This window comes from Megachile rotundata, chromosome 16, assembly GCF_050947335.1.
Source record: "Megachile rotundata isolate GNS110a chromosome 16, iyMegRotu1, whole genome shotgun sequence".
In the NCBI taxonomy this organism is placed as follows: domain Eukaryota; kingdom Metazoa; phylum Arthropoda; class Insecta; order Hymenoptera; family Megachilidae; genus Megachile; species Megachile rotundata.
The window spans coordinates 2,548,675-2,571,263 of record NC_134998.1 but is presented as its reverse complement, the minus strand read 5'-3'; the positions used below and the strand labels follow the sequence as shown (position 1 = coordinate 2,571,263).

The 22,589-nt window shown below is 42.0% G+C and overlaps 1 protein-coding gene across 8 annotated transcripts in view; it reads right to left on the bottom strand.

Annotated features, from left to right (window-relative positions):
• Window positions 1-2,687: 2,687 nt before the first annotated feature.
• salm (spalt major) overlaps window positions 2,688-22,589 on the bottom strand; it is a 112,228-nt gene continuing 92,326 nt past the window's right edge. The window contains exons 1-8 of one of the 8 annotated variants that reach the window (XM_076541708.1): window positions 18,377-18,693; window positions 12,132-15,551; window positions 11,303-11,436; window positions 10,683-10,946; window positions 10,180-10,444; window positions 9,656-9,804; window positions 9,219-9,392; window positions 2,688-7,544 (exon numbers count right to left, since the gene is read on the bottom strand). In XM_076541708.1, coding sequence (XP_076397823.1) covers window positions 7,140-7,544; window positions 9,219-9,392; window positions 9,656-9,804; window positions 10,180-10,444; window positions 10,683-10,946; window positions 11,303-11,436; window positions 12,132-15,551; window positions 18,377-18,476 — 4,911 coding nt within the window. In that variant the 5' untranslated portion in view covers window positions 18,477-18,693 and the 3' untranslated portion in view covers window positions 2,688-7,139. Of the gene's footprint in view, window positions 7,593-9,218; window positions 9,393-9,655; window positions 9,805-9,825; window positions 10,054-10,179; window positions 10,445-10,682; window positions 10,947-11,302; window positions 11,437-12,131; window positions 15,552-17,983; window positions 18,228-18,376; window positions 18,694-22,589 lie in introns of those variants that run through there. The other 7 variants (XM_076541710.1, XM_076541707.1, XM_076541711.1 and 4 more) reach the window with 7 other exon arrangements.

Sequence of the window (22,589 nt, the reverse complement as noted above, 5' to 3'; positions counted from 1 at the left end):
TTCTTTTTCCTTTTTGAAGGCTTAAAATAAATACAAGATACTTGGTCTGGGTAAACAACAACTAATTGGTTTATCTCCCATTCACGAATTACGAAGAACTTAATATTATTCTTAACTTCTTAATTCATTATTCAATTTACCTTTCACCTAATAGCTTCCTGTTATACCGACGATATACCGACGTTATACCGACGGTATCTATACGTTTGTTCACGACGACGATCGGCCGTCATATTCGAAGCTGTCGCTCACGCTTTCGCGCGCCCGGTCTATGCACGCTCTCATTGGTCAGTGTTTTTTGCTAATAACTCGAAAATGGAGCCTCAACCAATATTTTGGCAAAGGAAAAAGTTGTTCAGAATCGCCCCACCTACCACCCCTTTTCGGGTCCTACACTAATTGCGGGACACCCTGTATATATGATATACATATATATGATGTATATATGATATATACATATATCATAACTTTCTGGACACATTATGTTTCCTGAGACATTTTAGAGTTCATTATCATTAATACTTGATGTATATTATTGCCAATTAAAACTAGAAAATCAATATTTCCAAATGGATTTTATTTCAAATTGGATTCCAATTAGTTCGCACCTTTCGCCGCTAGATGGATGACAACTTTTCAGTCCACAAAATGCGCTATTTCTTTATTTTCTTCTCGAGCGCTCTGAAGAAGTACTTGTAACATTATTTCTTTTCTAAAGAGATCACATAGTAATATGCGAGCCTGAAACATGCGTAAAATGTGCTAATTTGGACAAAAATAGCAATTTGGTGAATTAGTAGTTCTTCGGCACATCGCTAGATGGCGCCACACATACCGTTTTGAACCTAATTCGATAAGTATCGATTTTTTTCGGCTGAATCGGAATTCGTATGCATCAAATATTAATAAGAAATTTGCTTTGAAATGTCTTAGGAAGTATAATGTGTGGTAAAAGTTACGGAATATGGCATTTTATGATTTCCTCATATGCGCATTTGGACATGTATTTCTTTAATTAGTTTACCTACTTCACCTATAAATGTCGCTGTCCTTCTTGTTCACATAATGACACTTTTTTTATTTCCTTTTCTAGAACTTTTAACAATTTTTTAGGATACTATTTGTCTTCTAATTTGATCACATAACAGTGTACAAGCCTCAGAAATACTTAAAATTTGCTCATTTTTTCATAAATCTCAATTTTATATTTTTGAATTTCAATCTCTCACCGTTAAATGGACGGTAATTTTTCAGTCCATAAAACGCACTATTTTTTCATTTTCGAAAATCCGAGAAAGAATAAAATATTAAATAATAATCAATATTTTAAATGCTTTCACAGTAATAACCCGTAAATAACTGAGTACATACACAGGTATATCATATTCAACAGTTAAATAATTGATGTATGAAGTCATAAAATTAATTGCAAATTGATTTTATAAGTAATTGATTCTACAAAAAGTGATGTAAATAATAAAGCTTTCAAAGGTATACAGTCTTTAAAAAAAATACGTCTCGTTAATTTTCTTGTTTCTCGTTAGATTGAATATCAGTACACTCTCGATGCACGCGAAAATTTAAATTGTAGAAATGTTTAGGACATTAAACAATGTGTTTAATTTATTAAATTACCTTATCACGGCAAAGTGTTATTAAATAATTACAGCGTTGTAGTATAAAGTGTAAAGCATAATAAGAACTACAATCAAAATTGACTTATTACATAAATTAATGCACTCCTAATAATTAAGTAAAATGGAAGTGAATATTTCCTTGAACCCAACAATTCAGCAACAGAAATGTTTTTAAACTAATTTCCAGTTAACGAAATTTTGGCGGTTCAGCTAGCTATGGTAGGGAGCTAGGAAAAGTAAAGGAGAGGGAGAAAAAACGTTTCGTCCGGGGCCTGCTAGTTGGACTCATCACAGTGAGGCGTTCTAGCAGGCCCTTGCCTTAGACGCAGGGATGTAAGGAAGGGATGGATAGGAACTATACATATTGTATGAATAGGAAGGCTCTTGGAGTACTAGCGAGAAAGTCTAGGTCTCGATTTTATGCGCCGTCTAGTGGCGATGAGCGAGGGAGTGAAACCGCCACAGAAATATTCACTATAAGATGAAGTGGGGTAAGTGCAGACTGATTTTTATGATGTTGGTATTTAAACGTAAGTATTTTCTGTCTGCTATGTAAATACTTAACGCTGTCGATATCGAATGCTTTGCACAATTACTACTATTTAATTAATATGAACTAGGATCTTAATTTTCCTTGTACATTTTGATTTTGATAGGAAATTGTTTAAAATGTCAACTACTCTGCACTTTCCCCGAAAATGGGGTAAGAGCGTAACTTGAAGTTAAATACTTTGAAACTTCATTTCATGTGCAATGGGGCAAGAGTAGAATTATTAACAAATCTGCTATAAAATGCTTTTTACTGTATTTTGCAAGTACTCTGTACTGCAAACAAGTACTCTTAGCTGAAATATAAAAGGGGATGCAGTGAAACAAAACAAGGAAACAAACATACTAAACGAAGAAATTTTGGTCATATTATAATAAAAATAGCCTGTATACGCACTTGCCGCGTTTACGATCTTTCCCCACCTCACCTTACTAAAATTAGAATGAAATATTTGTACGTCGAATATTTAAATATTGATATGGAATAAAGAAACACAGGTCCTCATAATAATTGTTTATTGTTGAAGTGATATAGATATAATGATCCGTAACGTAATTTAACTACAATGACAGGTTTCGCAACTAGCAGAGTCGAGTTTATACATGGATTATACAATATGTACAAGAAAACACAAGATCGTACAAGCAATACTTTGTTCTTTTTTTTTGGACAATTTCACAGGACTTGCAATCAGGGAATAGGCTGCCGGGCTTTCCGTCCCCCCGTTTTCCCATCACTTTTTAAAAACGACATCTGTGTACTTGAAACGTGTAAATGTCCCACTTAACATTACGAGAAACATTTTTTTTTGAGTAGCACACTAATGATTTACATCGACTTTTTTTCTAACCGAACTCGTCCTACACTTATCACCTGTTCTTTATTTACAATTGTGTTATGTATATATGTATACGACCGTTGCTGTTCGACGACAAACCGTGAGGTTTGTATTGGAAACGAACTTTTGATTTTTCTCCCTAGCATTGGTAATTTTTATTGACGTAACTAGGCAGAGAGCAGGGTGGAGACCCTCAGTATCGACACTTACAATCGGGGGGAAGTAGGATATCTCGTACTAGAAACTTAGGAATTTCCGAATTTCCAATTTTTAATTTTTAATTTTTAAATTGTAGATTTCCAAATTTCCAAATTTTATTAATTACTAAATTTCCGAATTTTTGAATTTTCGAATTTTTAAATTTCCAGATTTTCAAATTTCCGAATTTCCAAATTTTTAAATTCCTAATCTTTGAACTTCTAAATATCCAAATTCTGCACATCTTAAATTCCCAGATTTTTAAATCTTCAAATTCTCTATTTTTCAAACTTCCAAATTCCCAAGTTTTCAAGTCTATAATGCAAAACTCCTTAGTTCCAAAATTTTCGATTGCCCATTTTCCCAAATCCTCAAATGTCCAAATAACGAAATTTTCAAATTTCCAAACTCCTGAATTTTTATATAAAATTTTGCAAATTTTTGAATTTTTGAATTTCCAAATTCCTGAATTCCTGAATTCCCAAGTTCTCAATTTTTCAAAGTTTTAAATCATTACATCCTCAAATTCTGAAATTTTCTTTGCAAATTCCCAAATTCTAAAATTCACAAATTCCTAAATTTGTAGATTTCTAATTTTCAAAATTCCACTTCCAAATTTCCAATACTCAAATCTCTAGTTTCCTAATCCCCAATTCTTGAATCTCGACTTCGCAAATCCCTATTTACTATATTTCCGAATTCCACTTCTTTTTAATTCAGAAATTTACAAATTCCAAAATTGCTAAACTTTCGAATTTCCAAATATCCGTATACAAATTTCAAAGTCACCAAATCCTGAATTTTTACAAATCCCCATTGTGCAAATTTCCAAAAATCTCTAAATCCGAGATATCCAAATTCCTAAAACTCTAAAGTCATAAATCTCCAAATATCTCCATGTAGTCATATTTATAAATCATCGGCAATAATCGTTATTTTAGGGTCCCTAGCACACTCCAGCCACTCCTATTTACGCCAATTTTTGTCTTTCTTTAACTATTCACGGGACCTAACCTCGAAGTTTGGATAGAATCAAAAAGTATATCAGGTTATTCTTTCGAAATAACTTTCACTGGCGCAGTCATTTTTAATATTTTTACAAAATAAATATCGGATCGTTCCACGGATGTTTCGTCGATATGTTACTGTTTAAAAAACCAAATATTGCCCTGCCGCTGTTACAATCGGCCATGAATTTCATTTCAATATGTCAATATACAAAATCGGTATTTTCATGATTGAAGACGCCATTTTCGTTAACTTCCCAGTATTCTTTTCTAACCTGTTACAATAGGTTTTCGTTGTCGTAGAAACTTATCAAATCTATAAAATTAACCCCTGAAGAAACGTGAATTCGTGTGTGTTTTTCGAAATTCGGCGTTCAGTCGTCTTCAATCGTTCTCTACAATTTTTGATTCGCAGAAAGTCACCGTCGAGACCAGGATCACGTGACATCTCCCTCCATTTCGGAGGCTCTTGAATCGACGGAGCTTTTGAAACATCTTTTAATTCTAATCTAGCGAAAAGTCAAATGAATTATGCAAGTGTCTACTGCGACACGCGTACGCTGCTATCGTTACTTTTTACATACTTCTTTTTACACGTCATCTATTTCGTCTTCCCTTGCAGTTTCATGAGTAAACGTGAGAACATACAGGAAAGCCATTATACACGAGTATTTAATGTATGCGATCAAATGCATAGGTCATAATGCATGCACGTTAATCGAGTTCGAATTCGGTTTTGAAATATTTTGCTTTTGGAAAACGGAATTTGAAATCAGACGGAACTGTACATTAGTCGATTTTATGTGATTCGTTTGTGACTATGAAGAATTATGATGGACAAAACCGTCCCTGTAGGACCCGAGGCAAAACTCAAACGTGTAACCTTATTTTTAGATTTAACAAAAATATATTCCTACAAAATTATAAATTAATATTTTGTCTATCTAGGGACGGCTCTGATTAACACGTTGACTACCATGAAATTAAGTTTTGAAAAGAAATGTTGAATTATGTGATACAGTGAATACAGTTAACCCGTTGTTTCTGTTAAGTCTGATGATCACGTGATGTGCGTCACCGCTGTGCAGAAGACAAAAACGCATCGCAACTTTTCGATGATCCGATCGCAAAATAAACGAAACAATATTCTACATATCGTAAATGCCACTAGTTCAATTATCTGGAAAACTAAAACTGTTTCTCTAAAAATATTTACCCTGCGATCAAATATTTCGTTACACGTTATCGAAAAGTTGACGATGATTGCTAACAAGAAATAAATAGTCGAACGTTTATACAGCTTAAAATTGTAAAACTCACGCAAAGAATCGTTTACTTCTATTAATCAGAGAGTTTATTATTATTCGCTACATCTACGTTTTCGATTTTGCAATTATTTTACACTAACATAACAATATAGTGAAATATCACATTGTCAAATTATATAATAAATACCGAACATCACGTGATCGACGGAGTGACGGGGTGGGGGAGTGAAAATGGTGGTCACGTGCTTGATGTTCGTCGAAAATTGATACGAGCCACTGCGAAATCGACAGACACGAAGAAACGAATCTTAGTCGGAATTTGTCATCTTATATAAATATATACGTATGTACGATCGATCTGAAAGGAATTAAACTTTGATTTAATTAGAGAAGTTTTAATCGATGGGGTTCGGGGGAACACAAATCGAGGTCAACTGTCTTTCCATAGAAAAGAACATCGGGACACGGGTTTTCCGGGTGCGTGCTGTACATCGAGTGTAAATAATAATAATACTATGGTACAAAGTATAAGTACATTGGTTTAAATGATTGCAGGCTGCTCCTCTCATATCACAGCGAGGGCGCTGCCGGGCCCGCCATTTTTTGTTCTTTAATTCCTAGAAACGACCTTCTTGAAAAAAGAAAGCGACGCATGCACTCGCACGTGTATACAACTCGCGCACTCATACCCCTTCGCACCGATATAATATTTTTATATTTATATATTTATATATTTATAATATATATATCATCTTCTTTTTTATGTATATATTTATATCTCCCTGTACAGGATATATCGTGTGAGGTAAACGCCTCGAACATCCCTGTTATCGTTGTCGATATGGATGTTTCACGCTTTCAGTCCCAACTGTGTTTATAAATATTCCACAAAGGCGTCGATCATTCAGAGGTAGCAAAATCGCTCAAACATAAAAATACGCGAAATTAGAATATACAGGGAGCGATAAGGACCTAGATTAGGGTTACACAAAGATGTATCTTGTGGACTTAAAAATTTGTCATGTCTTTTATCAGGGTACGCTGTATTTGCTACCTCGACATGTATTCGAACCTTCAGGATTTCTAAATGCGTCCATATAAAGTCTTCTTCGTATCGTCATCAGTTACGGGGATGTTGAAGGGTCATTCGATTACACGAGATACCCTGTACGCACATTTATAATATACGATAAACCCTAAGTGAGGTGACCATCACTGTCGCGCATGGACGGTCAGAGTATGAAGGGCCGGGACGTCGCGACGCCACGTGTCTTGTGGCCAAACGGCTCAGTCTAGGCGTCGCATCCGTCTAACCCTCGTGCGAAATCACGTCGCGGGCGTTCAATGGACCGGAAGTGAGACCCACTTAATGTTGGGACTTTAGCTGCCGGGCCCATCGGTCCTCTTTAACGTGTTTAAGACTAGTGTAACAATAGGAACATGGTGTCTGCTGGCTCTTCCGGGGATCGGGTGGATATGTCGTTGGACGTTCGGGTCCATTTTGTCTCAAAATGCACTGAAACACTGCCCGGCCCTGTGTGAACGTCTGTCTGTCTGTCTATCTTTACGTAGCAGCCAGGACGGAGTTCAGTTCCCGAAAGCATGAAGCCTCGAAGAAGGAAGATATGTACCGGTCGGGCTTCACGTGGCCAATCCTTCACCCCTTGCCGCCGGCGGAGGCGGAAGTCGAGCCGAGGGTGGTGTGGAGTTGCTCTCCGGTCTCGTAGGAGCCTCTCTGTCGAAGTGATGCTGGAGAGCATCACCGGTCCATGCAGGAACGCCGCCGGTGTTTTGATTGCTGCCGTTCGACGATGGTGTGCCGGGAGAATGGGACGGTGACGGCGTTTGGAACAGCATCGACCCGGACGGGATCGAGGACTTCCCGTCTACCAGGGGCCTGTTGTTGGTCCCCGCCATTGGCTGTTTGTCCAACGAGAAGCCGGCACCGGCTGCGTACACCGAACCGAACAATCCTGCGTACTTTCCGGCGGCCACCGAGTGGCCAGGTAATCCGTTGTTACTTTGTATCACCGAGATCTCGTTCAGCTGTAAGTAATGCACGCCGACTGGTTAGGTTTATTCGTGGACAATTACCTACAAAAACGAAAGAGAATAATCGTTAATCGTGTCGGACGTTGACGTTTGTTCTTTATGTTTACGCTGTTTGGCGGTGGTAAGCTAACTCTTTGAGTTACAGAGACATTTTATTTGATTGTCATTGCATTGGAAACTCAAAGAGTTACAGAAATGTGAACTCTAATACCGTTACATATAGTGCCAAAAAAAGGTTGTAAAGACATTGAAATTGTCAGTTAGGTTTTTATGAAGTATTCATGGCAAGCATACACAATTAAACTTATTCCTTCAAATTTTACGAAACGATACACAGAATAATATAAGATGTAGTAACTATTGACAGGAAGTTTGACAAATTATCGATAAAAATAGTCCTTATTTTACCGACAGTCAATAATATACTCAAATGGTATACTATACTTAGATCGTACAATACTTGCTTGCTTAATGTACTTTTGTTTAATGCAGTGCTTTTGGCAAGATTAAATAGCTTCGAAATTTGTAATAATCGAGCGTGAAATTTTGTGTATGATTTTATACTTTTTTTTTTGAAGCTAATACGTATTACCGACGAACAGTAAATGGCAACAGAAGATGTCCATTGTCCCGCCATCTGTGTATAGTACTAAAACTCTTCTGTTCTCACATGAACACTTCATGGTGGGATTCCAGACGTGCTTAATCTAACTTCATTTTGCATAAAAACAATGTTCGTGTCTGGATTTTTGTTAACTCGAAAGTACTGTTTTAATGGGTATTTCGAAACCTTCAAATTTCGGAATATAGGGATTTGGGGATCTAAGAATTTGATGATTTATAAATTTGGGGATCTAGGGATTTTGATGTTTAGGAATTTAGAGATTTGGCGGTCTAAAAATATAGGGAGCATGAAATTTGAATACAAATAAATAAATTTCAATAGGAGTTTATTAAGCTTAGCATTTAGGGGTTGAGAAATTTGGGGATATAGGTATTTGACCTCAGAATTTATAAGTCCAGAGGTATCGGAATTTAGGTACTTGATAATTTTGCAATTTATGGATTTAGAAATGTAGGAACTTAGGTATTTGGTGATCTAGGAATTTGTGGATACAGGGACGTGGAGGTGTAAGAACTCAGAGATATAAGAATTTTTGCATTGAGAAATTTAGGTACTTTAAAATTTGAAGATTTAAAAATTAAAAAATGTCGAGAATTAGAAGTTGAGGACTTAGAGCTATTTATATATAAAAATTTGTCAAGTTTGCACATGTATCTTTATCAAAAGGAAATCTACGTTGTCCTCAAGTATTCAATCCATCCGCATACCTCAAATCTGTTTTTTTTACCACACTACTATAATATGACAGAGCAGAATTCATCCCATACAATAAAAATGGACAATACTGGTCAAATTCTATAATAATACAAAAATATTTGGAATACAGTAATAACGTTGTTCAGTATCATGTAGGTGAAGTCGGTAATGACAGATAAATATCATTATTAAATAATAGAGTAATCAAGTTACTAACCTAACCATTACTTCTATACAAAATGAAGCAATTTGCAAAATTTCAGTAGAATCGAACGTGAGGTTTCCGAGATTTTCAATTGTAATAGTAGTAACTTACATAAGCGTAATCGTTTATGATGACTACTTACTTTCTGTTGAACGCCGTTAAGGAACGGTGCGGGTAGATAAGGGTAGAAGAGATCCGGCCGTCGTTGGAGGAACTCCGAATCCTTGGGGGTGATAGGTAGGGGAGGTAGGTCCAACGACATTCGACGACCTCGACGAGAGGCTCCGTTGGTCCACATATGAGTGCCCATGTGCACCTGCGAGCAGAAAAGGAGTCACGTCAAACGTGGTCTGTTCAAGGTGGACTAGTTGCGCTGATCTTTCATCGAGCTTGCGGTTCTGTATGTACGTTACGCGTTAGCGTTAGTACAAGCGGTAGCAGCTAGCTGGTGTTAGTGAGTAAACTTGAAGATACCGGGGTGACGAGTGGAGGGAGCGGACGGGAGGTGATAGAAAGAAATATACAGAGAAGAACAGAGACGAAGAGAAGGAGGAAGTCGGGGATATATGATGTGTATACCTTGAGATTGCCCTTGGTGGTGAAGGCCTTCTGGCAGACGGTGCATCGGAACGGTTTGTCGCCCGTGTGAGTTCTCATATGGATCTGGAGCGCCGAAGACGAGGAGAAATTCTTATTGCATATCTGGCACAAGTGCTTGCTCGGCACGCCTGCAAATACACACACAGTTTCGCTGAACAGACCCTGACGTTTGTATGTTTAACGGGGCTCAAGCTTGTCTTTCTTTCCGACGGAGGGTCTTTAATCGAAGCATTGGTCTGCGTTTCAGAGAAGACGGAAACGAAGTGGGTGAAAGAGGGACCAAAACCTGCCACCAGGAACTCCCGTAAACAGAACAGCGATGCGGAGAAAGCACAGGCGTGCAAGTAAGCGAAGCCGGCCAACGCTAATCTCGCTAACTAAACAGAAGCCCGGATGCGATTCGTTAGCGGGAGTTAGACTTTGCTAAGCCAAGCCTTGGACGGTTCGAAGTATGCTCGATGAAGAAGCAGACAGGCCTCTATTCGATCGCCAATGGTACTTACTGGCTGGTCTCTTTGGCGCTGGCAGGTCCCCTTCGGATGGGGATCTTTTCACCGAAATGGCTTGCTCCATGGAGGTCGGAGGCATTGGTGGAGGTGGTGGCGGAGGTGGAGGAGGTGGAGGTAGACTCGAATCGTCCGTGCACATGGGACTTCTCGAACTCTCGTGCTCTTGAGGTTGCTGCTGATGCTGTTGCTTCGAGTCGCTGAACAGGTGGGGTGGCATGTCGCGGATCTTGTGTGTCAGCATGTGCTGCTTCATGTTGCCCTGCGATCAGGAAAATATCTCATTAAATATCTGGGAATGAAACGTCCACCGGGTTCAATCACTTCATCGATCGCACCACTTTGCACAATCTTCGATGCCTCATCTCGGACAGACAACAGAATAGCAAGCAACGAAAAAATAAAAGGAAAAATGATCAAGTACTTGAAGCAATTGTTCGAGATACATAGTGGTGTTATCATCGCTGTTGGACAATCTGAAAATTTCAGCAGGCTCTTACCAGGAGGCTGTGCGCCGAGGGTAGAAGTCCGAGGGCGGGTGACATCAGCGGGGGTAGGCGGATCGCAGGATAGACAGGCGTCAACCCCCGCCCCCCTCCAGCTCCTTTCCGCCCCCGGCTCTTCCGCTCCTCAGGTCGCCGCCGCCGCCTGCGTTTCGCTTTTTCTCGACTACTGGCGCACTGAGGATCGGGTGAAGTGATCGAACTGTTAGCGGGCAACGGTTGGGACGCGCAGATGCATGCTTGCTGCCCGGAACCATCGTTCTGAAAGTATCGCAGAAAAAAACAAAGGTACAGATGGGCGGCCAAACCCAATCAAGAAGTCAGGTTTGGAGTACGTGGTTTGGGCAACGAAGAACGAGCAGAAAATGAAACCAAAATTCCTTCTATCGACCTTACCGTTAACAAATACGAAAACTGTTGATAAAATTCGTTCGATCGAGGCAATCAGAAAGGTATAAGCAACATTGTAAGTATTAATATTTCGAAGTTAAATCAAAGAAAAATAATAACGTTCCTCCGAGTTCCGTAACACTGCAGTCTTCCTTTAAGGTCTGTTTGGCGAGCAGCAAACACTTCTGAGAATCAACGTCCCTAATTTGTAGAAAAAGTTACGTTACCTTGGTGGAAAAGCCTCTGTCGCAAATAGTGCATTTGAAAGGTCGTTCCTTCGTGTGGCTCCGGTAATGGATCTCCAGCGCGGAGTTGCACGCAAATGTCTTGTAGCAGATGTTACACGTGGTGTTTCCACGCACTGTAACAGATCGTGGCTCTTTACAATTGCTTCCCGACACTTTTCGCGTGCTTCTACGTCCGTGAAAGCAATTTGTAGCCGTGGTTCGATCGTAAAAGGCATTTTTATAACCGGACTCGCGACAATACGAAAGCTAATCTAATCGTGAAACGCTTCGAAATTGGAATGATAATGCTTCGGGACGCGAAACGATCGTTAATTCACGAACGAAGATGGCGTTAGAGTCACCGTTTCACGACAACCCGGCGCGACGGAAGGAGTGAAATGAATCGTGAAGGCAGCAATACGTTTTGCAAACAGATTTATTCATTCAAAAATGTCCACAGTATGCGGGCGTTTTCTTTTCTCGCGCTGAAGAGAAAATACAAATCTAGCTCGTGGCCGCGAACTTCGAGTCCTCCGACAAAAACCCACAAAAGCGACTCGAACGAGAGAACGAAAAAGTAAGAATGACAGAGGTATGGACAAAGAAATACCGAAACAGAGGTGTCCAAACGGATAATAGAAAAAAAAGATATGTCAAGCGGGAGGGTGGGAGTGCTAGGTCCGGCTACACCACAAAACAGGATGTCGATATACAGCTTGGACAAGGTGGACGAATCAGTGAGACTGGCGGTCAGGATCAGTGAATCGTGTCAGATCGATCGGGAGGTGTAGCAGGAACTGCAGCTCGCCCTGATGCTAGCAGCGCCTACCTGCTGGCCCTCCGACAGCCAGGCCGAGCGGGTTGTAGGTCGAGGTGGCAGCTAACACGGCTGACGTGGTGAGGGACGCCAATGGTCCAGCGGCACCCGATGCTGGAGTAACAGCGTTCATGGAGCTGACGCTATTTATGCTGCTGGTTCCTATGCTGCTGGTTCCTATGCTGCTGGTAGATGGTGACGAAGAGACTGCCTGCAGGAGGCCTGCGAACATGCCGAAGGGATGTGGGTGGTGCGTAGGCTGCGGCGGTGGCGTCGGTACCGATGCTACTGAGGCTGGTGTCGACGATGCTCGTGGTGTTAAGTCTAAAGGAGCACCGGCATTCGGAGGGCTGTTACTCTTTTCGCTACCGTTATACCGGTGAAAAGGTGGCGATCTGGCTGCGTTTCCTAAGTTCGACGTGGCCGTGGTCGTGATTGTTCGGACCTGGTTCTCGAGAGCAGCGAGGGAAGTGGAGAAATTGGGCAAAGATGGATCCTTGTGCTCATTCTCCTCGCTCTCGTGATCTTGCTCATCATCTACGTCGCCACGATTGTCACGATTCATGCTGCACCTCTCGTCGTCATCCCTGCGATCCTCTTCCTCGTCATCTTGGTCCTCCACCTCTTCGCTCTGCTCCTCGATGTACCTCTGTTGCTGTTGCTGCTGCTGCTGCTGTTGCTGGGATTCTTCTTTAATGTCTATGTCGTTATCCTGAGGCTGTCGTTCCATCGTTTGCTGCCGGCTCGGAGGAAAGCCTAACGGGAAGCCTGGTCCTGCGGGATGAATCGGTGGAAAGCCTTGCGGGAGGAACGACGCTAGAGGATGGTGCGGATAACCGGGTGGGAATTCGTTCACCTCGCCGGCTTGAATTTGTTCCGGGCTCAGCTCCGTTGGCTCGCCGGTGTGCAAGCGTATGTGTTGCTGCAGAACGAGCGCATTCGTGAATTTCTTGTGGCACACGGGACACTGATGCAGCACCCTGAGCGGCGGTTTCGCCCTATGCACGCCCATGTGGGTTTTCAAGTTGCCCTTGGTGGTGAACGCCCGGCCGCAAATCTTGCACTTGAACGGACGCTCGCCGGTATGTGTTCTGTAGTGCATCTGCAGTGCGCTTTTGCAGGAAAGCACCCTATGGCAGATCACACACTGGTTGGGGTCGGTCAGTTTGTGTTCGATGTTGTCGACCAGCTGCTGTAGCTTCGACGTCTCCGAGGTCTTCGTGATCTCGATCAGACTCTCCCAGGAGTTGTCGTTGCTGCCCGGCCGCGGCAATAGGCTGGAGTAGATGGCTGGATCCTTAGCTGGGTCGATCATGTCACTGGCCGAGACTGCGGGTGGGTTTACAGTTGACGAAGCAGGATGGTGGGGTATTTGATGATGGGCAGGTGGTCCTGGAAACAGAATTCCCGCGAAGGAGGTTTGAAGGCTTCCACTGCTCGCACTACTGCTGGCAGGAGAAGCACCAGGGTACGCAACGATATGCTGAGGCAACCGATTGATAGGTCCCCGACCAGATAAATTTTCAGGTTGTTCCTCAATCTCCTCGTCAATTTCCATGTCGCCGTCCCCTTCCAGTCGGCCGCTAATTTTGCTGTCCATACTGCAGTCTTCGTAGGTCTGCGGCTGAGAGGGTGGATTAACGGACGATTGGGGTGAGTTTAAATACCGTCTAGTCGTCTCCTCGAAATCTTCGCTTTCCTCTTCCGTCGGCTCCTCGGCCTCTTCTGGTTCCTTTTTCGGTGTTATCCTCTCTGTGGCTTCCTGATTGGTAGGATGCTGTTGGTGCTGGTACTGCTCCTGCATAGGCGATCTCTGCTCGAGTTTGATCTCGTCTCTCTGCTCGAGCTGCTGCTTTTGTTGTTGTTGTTGGTGGTGGTGGTGATTGTCGTGAAAGGAATGACGAGAGTTCGACACAACCGCGGGGGAATGTGGGGACGTGGTCGGGGCAGTGGTAACAGGCTTACTCAGGTTCTCCGGCACGTCCTGATCGTCCCGATGAGCGACAACCGGTGATCTGTACAGAGGTTGCATACCGGGCAGGGCTAAACTGAGTGGCAGGGGCGGCTGAGGAGGTAAAAAACCGTGTGCCGCCGCCGGGTGAAAAGAGGGATGGTGAGAAGGTGGTGGCGGCGGCGGGGACGGCATCGGTCTTTGACCAGACGCGATTTGCTGTAGCAAGGGTGGGTGGTACTTGTCCAGGTGTTCCGGAACGGGATTCGGGTTCATCTTAACATGTGGAAACTTGGCCGTATGCCTCTGGAAGTGGACCTTCAGGTTCCCTTTCGTGGTGAAGCGGCTGCCGCAGACGTTGCATTTAAAGGGTCGCTCACCTGTGTGCGATCGTATGTGGATCTGAAGTGCCGAGTCGCTGCCGAACACCTTGCCGCAATAACGGCATCGGTGCTTGAAGAACGGCTCCCCGCGACCGCTACCGGACTTTGAATCGTACGGGGAGAGACGAGAGCCTTTGCCCCCTCTGAACGCAAGTTCGTCCGCCAGGTTGTTAGCCAGCAGACCCTGGCTGGCGTTGTCCAGTACTTCTTGCGCTCTCTTCTGCAGCATCTCCAGCGTGTTTGGTTCGTGTAGCGGTGGTGGATCGGTATTAGTTATTATCGACGAGGCTAGGGAAGAGCTGATGGAGCAGAGCGGTGGCATTTGATGGGCCATCGGCACCTGACTGCTACTGGTGGTGGCGATTGTGCCCGTCGTATTCGACGAAGACAAGGGTAAATTCAACGGAGAGGCGCTGTTAGACGGTGTTGGCCGTTCCTGAGAGAGATTTGGCGTCATAGGAGCTGGCGAAGTCTGTTGATGACTCGGTGGACGTGACGAAGGAGGTGATGTCAAACTTGACAGAGGTTTAGGCTGGATCAAAGGAGACGGCGATATTTCCTTGTTATCCGATGGCTCAGGCGTTCCTTGTTGCACGGACTGGCTATGTGTAATGGACAGTTGCTGCTGTAGCTGGCTGATCAACTGCAATTGGAACACTTGCTGATGCTGAAGAGTGTACAATGTGCTCTGCAACAGCGCCAAATCCTGCAAGGCCGCCTCGCTGTCCGCTCCACCGGCCAAAGCTGTCGCTGCGAATTGAGCAACCGCCACTTTCGTGTTCTGGAGAGCTTCCAGGGTGACGTGACTAGTTCCAGCAGGTGGGAACAGGCTAGCAGGCGTACCACCCTCCACGAAGTTGTTGTTGTTCTCCGCGTCCTGTCTATGGCGCATCTGTTTTCGCGACCCTTCCTCATCGTCCTCCTGCTCGTCCTGCTCGTCCACACCTTCCTCTTCATCCTCCTCCAGAGCATCCTCTTGATCCTTGTCGTCCTCGTCACCCTGGTGAGACCTGGATGCCGTGAGGTCCACGGCTTCGTCTCCTCCACCCCCTCCGCCGGCGCTTTCTTCACCATCCGACGTGAAGTCATTTTCCTCTCCTGTAACACGTCATCATAATTCTCGTGAAAACTCGTTCCATCAACAGAGGTTATTATTTTGACGCACTGTGACGAAACATTAAGCGCGTTCGTGCACGCTCGAAGCAAATTGGATTGGAAATACAATAACATTATTTAAATGATACCCTCACGGTACACCGTGAGTGAAGACTGACAAACTTGAATCTCATTAAATTATTCAATATTTTTTTCTATTTTCAATCACCAGAGAGAAATAGAAGCCTGTTCGAGCGACGCGGTGTACGCCGAAGACAAAACCCGCGAAGAAGCCATGCCCGTTTCGTTTGTATTCGACGTTCGGGCCATTTATATGTATCGCATTAATAACGCAAAAATGAACAAGAAGCGTTACTCGTTTCAGATACCGTACACGCTCTATGAATACGAAGCAGTTAATAGGTGTTAACGATGCAACAACAGGCATTTGATCGACGAACTTCACATATTAAGAGGGTTACACACGTTCAACGATGGCCTTTCAAATGCCACCGAGACGTTCGTTATTCTTGTAACTAATCGAGATCCATTGTACATTTGTATAATTTAATAAACAAATCGTAGCGTGCAATCGTACCGTTGCAAAACCGTCATTTCTAGAAAATGCTTTTTGCGAAATGTCCGAGACCTGGATTTTCCATTCGTGCAACTAGAATGTACGAGCAGACGAAACGTTCTATTGTTCGAACGTGACGAATATGACGAATTGCTGCGATTGAAGTCACCATAAAACCCGACGTGTCGCCAACAATGCCAACGAAACTGAAAGCTGCTTCAGTGTCTAGTGCTTTAGTGTAACATGAAGATCTCGATAAAACTTCGAAGCACAACACAAACTGTCACTTTTCAAAGGAATTTCTCTAAAAAATAGAAGGATTAAGGAAGTATTAAATTAAAAGAGTATTAAGGACCTAGCTGATATTTGACGAAAGATAATGCCCCTAACGGCTCGTTGCGTACGACAGCTCATAAGGTTTCGCTTCACGCTTGAACCAAGGCTAGAGCGGGTCCCGCCAGGTAAGAACGATTCAGTTAAAATGTATTGTACGTTGGTCGCCACGAGACCGAAGCAGAATCGTTAATCACCGTCGCTCCGATTTTGTTCTACGATCGGACGCACACGATTTTAGTGAAAATTGAGCGGCAAAAGCGTGTCAGCCGGTAGCCGAGTCCCTGGAGACAAGTGACGCACATTCGTGTCAATGATAAGACACTTCACAATTAGTATTCCCCATGACGTGTAAAATCACAACTTTTAACTCGATCTCAATGATGTTTTAAGACGTCAAGCTTAGACGTCAGGACGTCAAGATAGAGTCGCGACGAAAATATTGACAGGTCGGAGATTAATCGGGGAAAATATTGTCGTTTTTTAATTAACCCAATTTAATTTTATGTAAAATTGTTTAACTTCGGAACTTGTGGATACAACTGAGAGCTAAGAGGTTGGCAGATAGAAGCAGTTCGTGTTATTCATTCTAGCTTGTGATATTTTACCTTTTGGAGAATTAAGGAATAAGAGTAATCCTTTAAGAAGAATTCACTGTATTAGAATCTGTCAACTGCCATCTTTTCGCATATGAATTTCTTTGAGAGACCTTCAATTGCCATTTGCTAGGTACGATGCACTTTGAACTTTTAGACCGAGGGATAAGACAAAGTAGAAACTTTAGATGTACTTCACTGGAGTTACAATTTTGGAAATTTTATACAGTCGCGAAAAACTTCAGTCATTACTTGTGAACAAGAGATCATAGATAATTTCTTTTGATCATAGACAATGTTATGTACCATTGCTCGAAACCACACACAGCACAAATCACCTAACGGCCCACAAGTTGAAATCCCTTCAACTCAGCACTTTCGCGATATGGCGAACACTATATGAGAGTGCAACAACCGAAGCACTTTCAACTGTTCGAGTATTTAGAAGTTAGATCTAACAGTTTAACACAAAAGTCATGAGATATAATTCATTGGTCTTTGGTGAGATTGTATCGCATTTACAACGAAAGAAAGTTGTGGACTCTAGTATATGATGAACTCTGTTTTGACAAGTTATTTCTAAGAACCACACGATACATTTAATTATTGAGAACAAAATTTGGGAGTTATACAAGTTATTTCTAAGAACCACAGGATACATTTAATTATTGAGAACAAAATTTGGAAGTTATACAACCTAACAAGCGAGGAACATAATGACTTATACATAAGACTTTATAAATGCTGCTAATCCCCCTCATGTTACGTCCGTCGAAAAATTTGTCCTTGTAACAGTCTTATTATTTACGGCGTACAAACGAAGAGAAAAATACAAAGAGAAGAAAAAAATGTGAAAAGTCAGACCTCTGCGTCTGTTAAAATTGTCATTATCCCTCAAATACAACAAACAGCACTATGAAACAAAGCACCTTAAACACAAATCTGCTCTGACATGTTCAGTCCAGCACATATCTTTCAATAGCTCCGCGTACACGAAAATATGCTACTAATAAAAATGTCCCTGTCACAATATTGCCCGTTCACCAACGTTAAGAAGCGTCGTCTATCAAATCCTTATCTCCACGCACAGCTAAACCGTTGTCCCTGTTTATCGAACTTCATGTATTTGCACGCCTGACCGATTTTACGAGCCTAATGATTTAAACCATCATCGAACGTGTCAATAAGTGGTACCGATGAGAAACGGCCGGCAGACTTGTTCGGCACCGAAGCGTGACCTAACCCCCAGTGAACACTCAAAAATCACTCGCGATGCAAACGAACGAAGGTTCGGCACAGGAGTTCTCAAGGTCAGTGCGTACCGGAAGACCGGAGACACGAGAGTCTGTTGGGTCTGCAGGTGGGCTGCTTGTTGCCCCGGCACTCTAGGCGGCGTGTGATGCTCCATCTCATAAGCTGCATGTCTCCTCGGCGATGCTGAGGAGGCTCAGTCGTGGCGCCGACTTGCGGTGGCGCGTGGAAGCTGCGCTGCGTTTCGGCCGGACGTCCGCGGGTAGACCAGTGTCATCCGGCAAGGACGAGAACCGACTGATCGTTTGGTAAAGAACCGGCCTGGGCGTAGGTACCGTCGCGCAACGTCACGCGTCACCCTTTCCCCACCAGCTCAGTCATCGCCCCACTCTAACACGCCCCACCAGCACCAACCTTGTACACTCGGTTATGACAAGGAAGGCGGCGCGGTTCATAAATCAGGGGGTAAGAGGCGGGGCCTGCGCGAACCACTCAGCGACCAGTTATTAATTATTATACCGGGGATATTCCTCTCTCGACTTGCGTCCCACCTACGCCAACCAACTTCCGGATCCGCGGCGCTGCGCTCGGATACGTGACACGCTCTCGATTTTGTTCGCCCGCTTTGCCTTCGGCGACAACCAAGCCACTCGATCAACAGAGATACGTTCGGCCTCAGGAATGCGTCTAGACGCTAGACGAGTCTTTTTTTGCATTTCAGCGTGAGAATGCGGGCTTAAAAACTGAATTTACGAGGTGCTTGTGAGCAGAATTCTATGCCACTTTTTCTATTATCGTTTATGAATTATCTGCTTTTTCCAGGAATTCGGAGGATTGCTTTTTTAATTTTGCGATTGCTGTAAACTATTATCTCAGTACTACTGTAAATTATTATCTCAGAAAGACATGTGAAACGTATACTTTGAATCGCAGCCTTCAGCAGCTGTGTTTTCAGAAGTCATCTGATTGGTGCAGAATTGTGCAAATTATAAACAATAAGGAAAGATTTCTACATCGCTCTTATAACTTCTAGTCTAGAGTTTCCATCAACAAGCTCTAACAAAGAAAAACGTAATTTTTGGACGAAGTTAGTGTGTCGTGGGCTTTGAACTCCCTAAATCGAGGTCAGATGTGTTTCGTAGAATTTCGGATAAAAGCTTTCTCCAGTCATCCGTCTTTGGAAGTAGATTAAAGATAACCATTGTACTCCCTAAAACGGTGATCTTTTTCGAATTTGCAACTAAGATCAAGCTGTAATTTAGCAGAACTTCCGAATTTGCTAAATCGAGAACTTTCGAAGATAACGGCTATTTTTCGAACAAAGAAACAACAGGGCGTGTCGACTGCAGCAGCTGAATAGAACTTTACCGGATTATCTATACTGGGCATAAAATAGGTTTAATTCGATTACGTGTTATTGGGCGCGAACACCGATCTCTTTTATGGCTTCGCGATCAGCTTCTGACCTGTTCTTCCAGACACTATAACTCGATTTGGAATTCACTCGACTGCTAAAGAATAATTCCTTACTTAAAATTCTTATTTCAGCATCCTTGAACTGCATTCAAAGATTGCTACTTACAGGGAATAAAATGTGTTTTAAGAATAATTACGTATTTAAACGTTTTAGATCTTTTTGTGCAAAGTAATTATCAATTCTACCCTTTTACATTTGAGGAGGGGTAAAATGTAATTTGTCTCCTTTAGAGCAAGTCACTTTCTTCGTTGAGAGAGGGGGCAAGGACAGGTGCCCTGTCTTTTAACTACGCCCATATTTTGTGTGCTCTACATACTTTTTTGTGATGGCAGTTTTATGATAATTATGATAATTTTCTGTTTTCAATAAGTGCATTAAAGCTGCTTGAATTTTAAACGAGAATTTGAATTCTGAAATTGAAATGTGTTAAGTCAACCTTAAAGTTCGATTGATTTTATATGGATCTCGACTGCTATGATCATTGGCCTTAAAGTTCGAATACGACTAAATTTCGAAGATATGTATGTTCTATTGTAATTTATATAACTATATCTTAAGATACAACGTTAAATATTAATAATGTATTTACAAATAATCGATTACGACCGTCATTCAAGTCCCGCAGTAGATACATATCGGGTCTCCACTTTTATACGAATTTATGTAGCTTATGCGCATACGAATACCCAATATAAATTCTAGACATACGAATATATGTATATTCTTTGGCAAGGTTTAGAACATCTTCGGAGTCCTGCTTTTATATTGCCATTTTCCTTAGAAAAACCTGGCGTATTCAGTATACAAGCAAGTTGTGCAAAAAATCTGAAGCGAATTAAAATCTGCACAGACGAGTCTCAAACTGTTTAAAATAGTTCTCTATTATAAATGTCAAAGAATTATTTTAAAGAGCTACGTTCATGAAATATATCTTAAAATTTACAAGATATCCTAATCAATGCTTTAGCATCATTTTAATGTTAGATTTGATCTAACTTTTGATCTGAATTAATATTCTGTCAAAGTAAAATTTAGAATATACTGAGAGAGAATTTGTTAATTCTCTATGAAATGAGAATGTAGTAAATTACAACTGAAAATTATACACTAGGAACGCAGAGTAAATTCTCACATTTAATTAAGAATTCACTTGTGCATATTATAAATTTTAAATCTCATTGAGAATCGTTCAAAATGAAGCAAACCTTATATTGATCAATATCAGAATGTTTACAATAAACAATATTAAATTGTGTAATTTCTAAATTCAATCATTATCAGAAATGACCAACTCTTATATTAAATATAAAGTATTGTAGAAGTAATGATTTTAAAATCGTCAAAAATTCTAACGAAAAGTATCTTTATTTTCAGCAAACCTAATCGACTAATCCGACATTATTTTCGTATGCCCGTCACAAGATGAGCTTCAGGAATTTTGAGAGGTTTACTTTCCTTACTTTTCGGTCTGATTAGTGTGAGTGACAGCTGTAATCGATTATTTGTCTTTGCCAAAAATATGTGCAAAGTGGGGAATATGTTTTTCGCTTGAAATAATCGCAGCTGTATCCTTTTCAGTATTCTGGCAGAGCTAACTTTGTGGTGAACGAACAATAACTTAACATATTTAATACAGTCATTTATCGTTGGATAAATAAAAACGTCGCTCATAAAATGTGGTATGAGCTCAAGTATAAATTCATTCTTCAATATAAGGTGATATGACGATCAACATTAACTAGAGAATTTAGTTTTAAAAGTTCCTCGTGTGACTAAAATTAAACAATGACAAATGTATACGTCGTATAAATTTTACGATTGATTGCTTTATATGGGCCCTGACTGCTATAATCATTGGTCCTAAATTTTACGGAAACAGCAAAACAAGAAATAACGTTTTTGACGTATATGAATGTGAACGAATTGTAAAAGAAATATTGTTAATAATCAAAATCAGCACCGTAGGATCTAAAATCGCAAGAATAGAGTTAGGCACGCGTCCAATAACGCAGCGAGCGGTGCAGGTGGTTGCATCGAGGGTTCAGACACGGGAGAGCCTTTCTCGGTCGGGCAGGTCAAAAGCAGCCCGGGCACTCTCCGTTGCGCAACGCCTTGACCAACTGTTAGTGCCGCGTGGCACAGGCCGAATGACTTTTGTCGAGGACACAACCTTGGGTCGGTGGATGATTTGTTAGGGCAGTAAATCATAAACCGGAGGAGACTTGCGGGCCAGCGATGCCTAACGAGCGCCCGGGCCCCGCGACAATGCGAAAATGGGTCGGAAGTCATAATTCACAGCAGCTAGCCTGTTTCCTGCTCTTCTTTACTACGAATTCGCCAGAAACCACGCTGACAGTCTGCTCCTCCAACTTTCACGAGTCCCGGAGCTAACGCCTCGCAACGAGGAAGACACTTCCTGTAGGAGATCTTCGATCTCCGCTGACGAGGATCTTCGAGATTTACGAGCGCCATTACGCCCTGCTGCACAGACGTCGTGCGCCCGCTTGATGATACGTTTCTACACCTGTGGGTCATCGAGATGGAGCCAGAAAATTTCCGGGGGTCAAGAATACCCTGCTATGTATCTTGGGTTCTGGGGTGCGGACAGTCGCTGCGAATGAAAGAGATTTTTTCTTGAGAACAGAGCACATTGTGCGCAAATGAGAAAATGGGTACGTATATAAAAGCAAGGAGGTAATTATCTATTTATTTTATACGTTTCCATATAAGATGACAGGATAATAAAAATGGTGTTCTTAAAAAGATTCTTGCCTTATACATATTACACCGAAGACAAATTACACTGA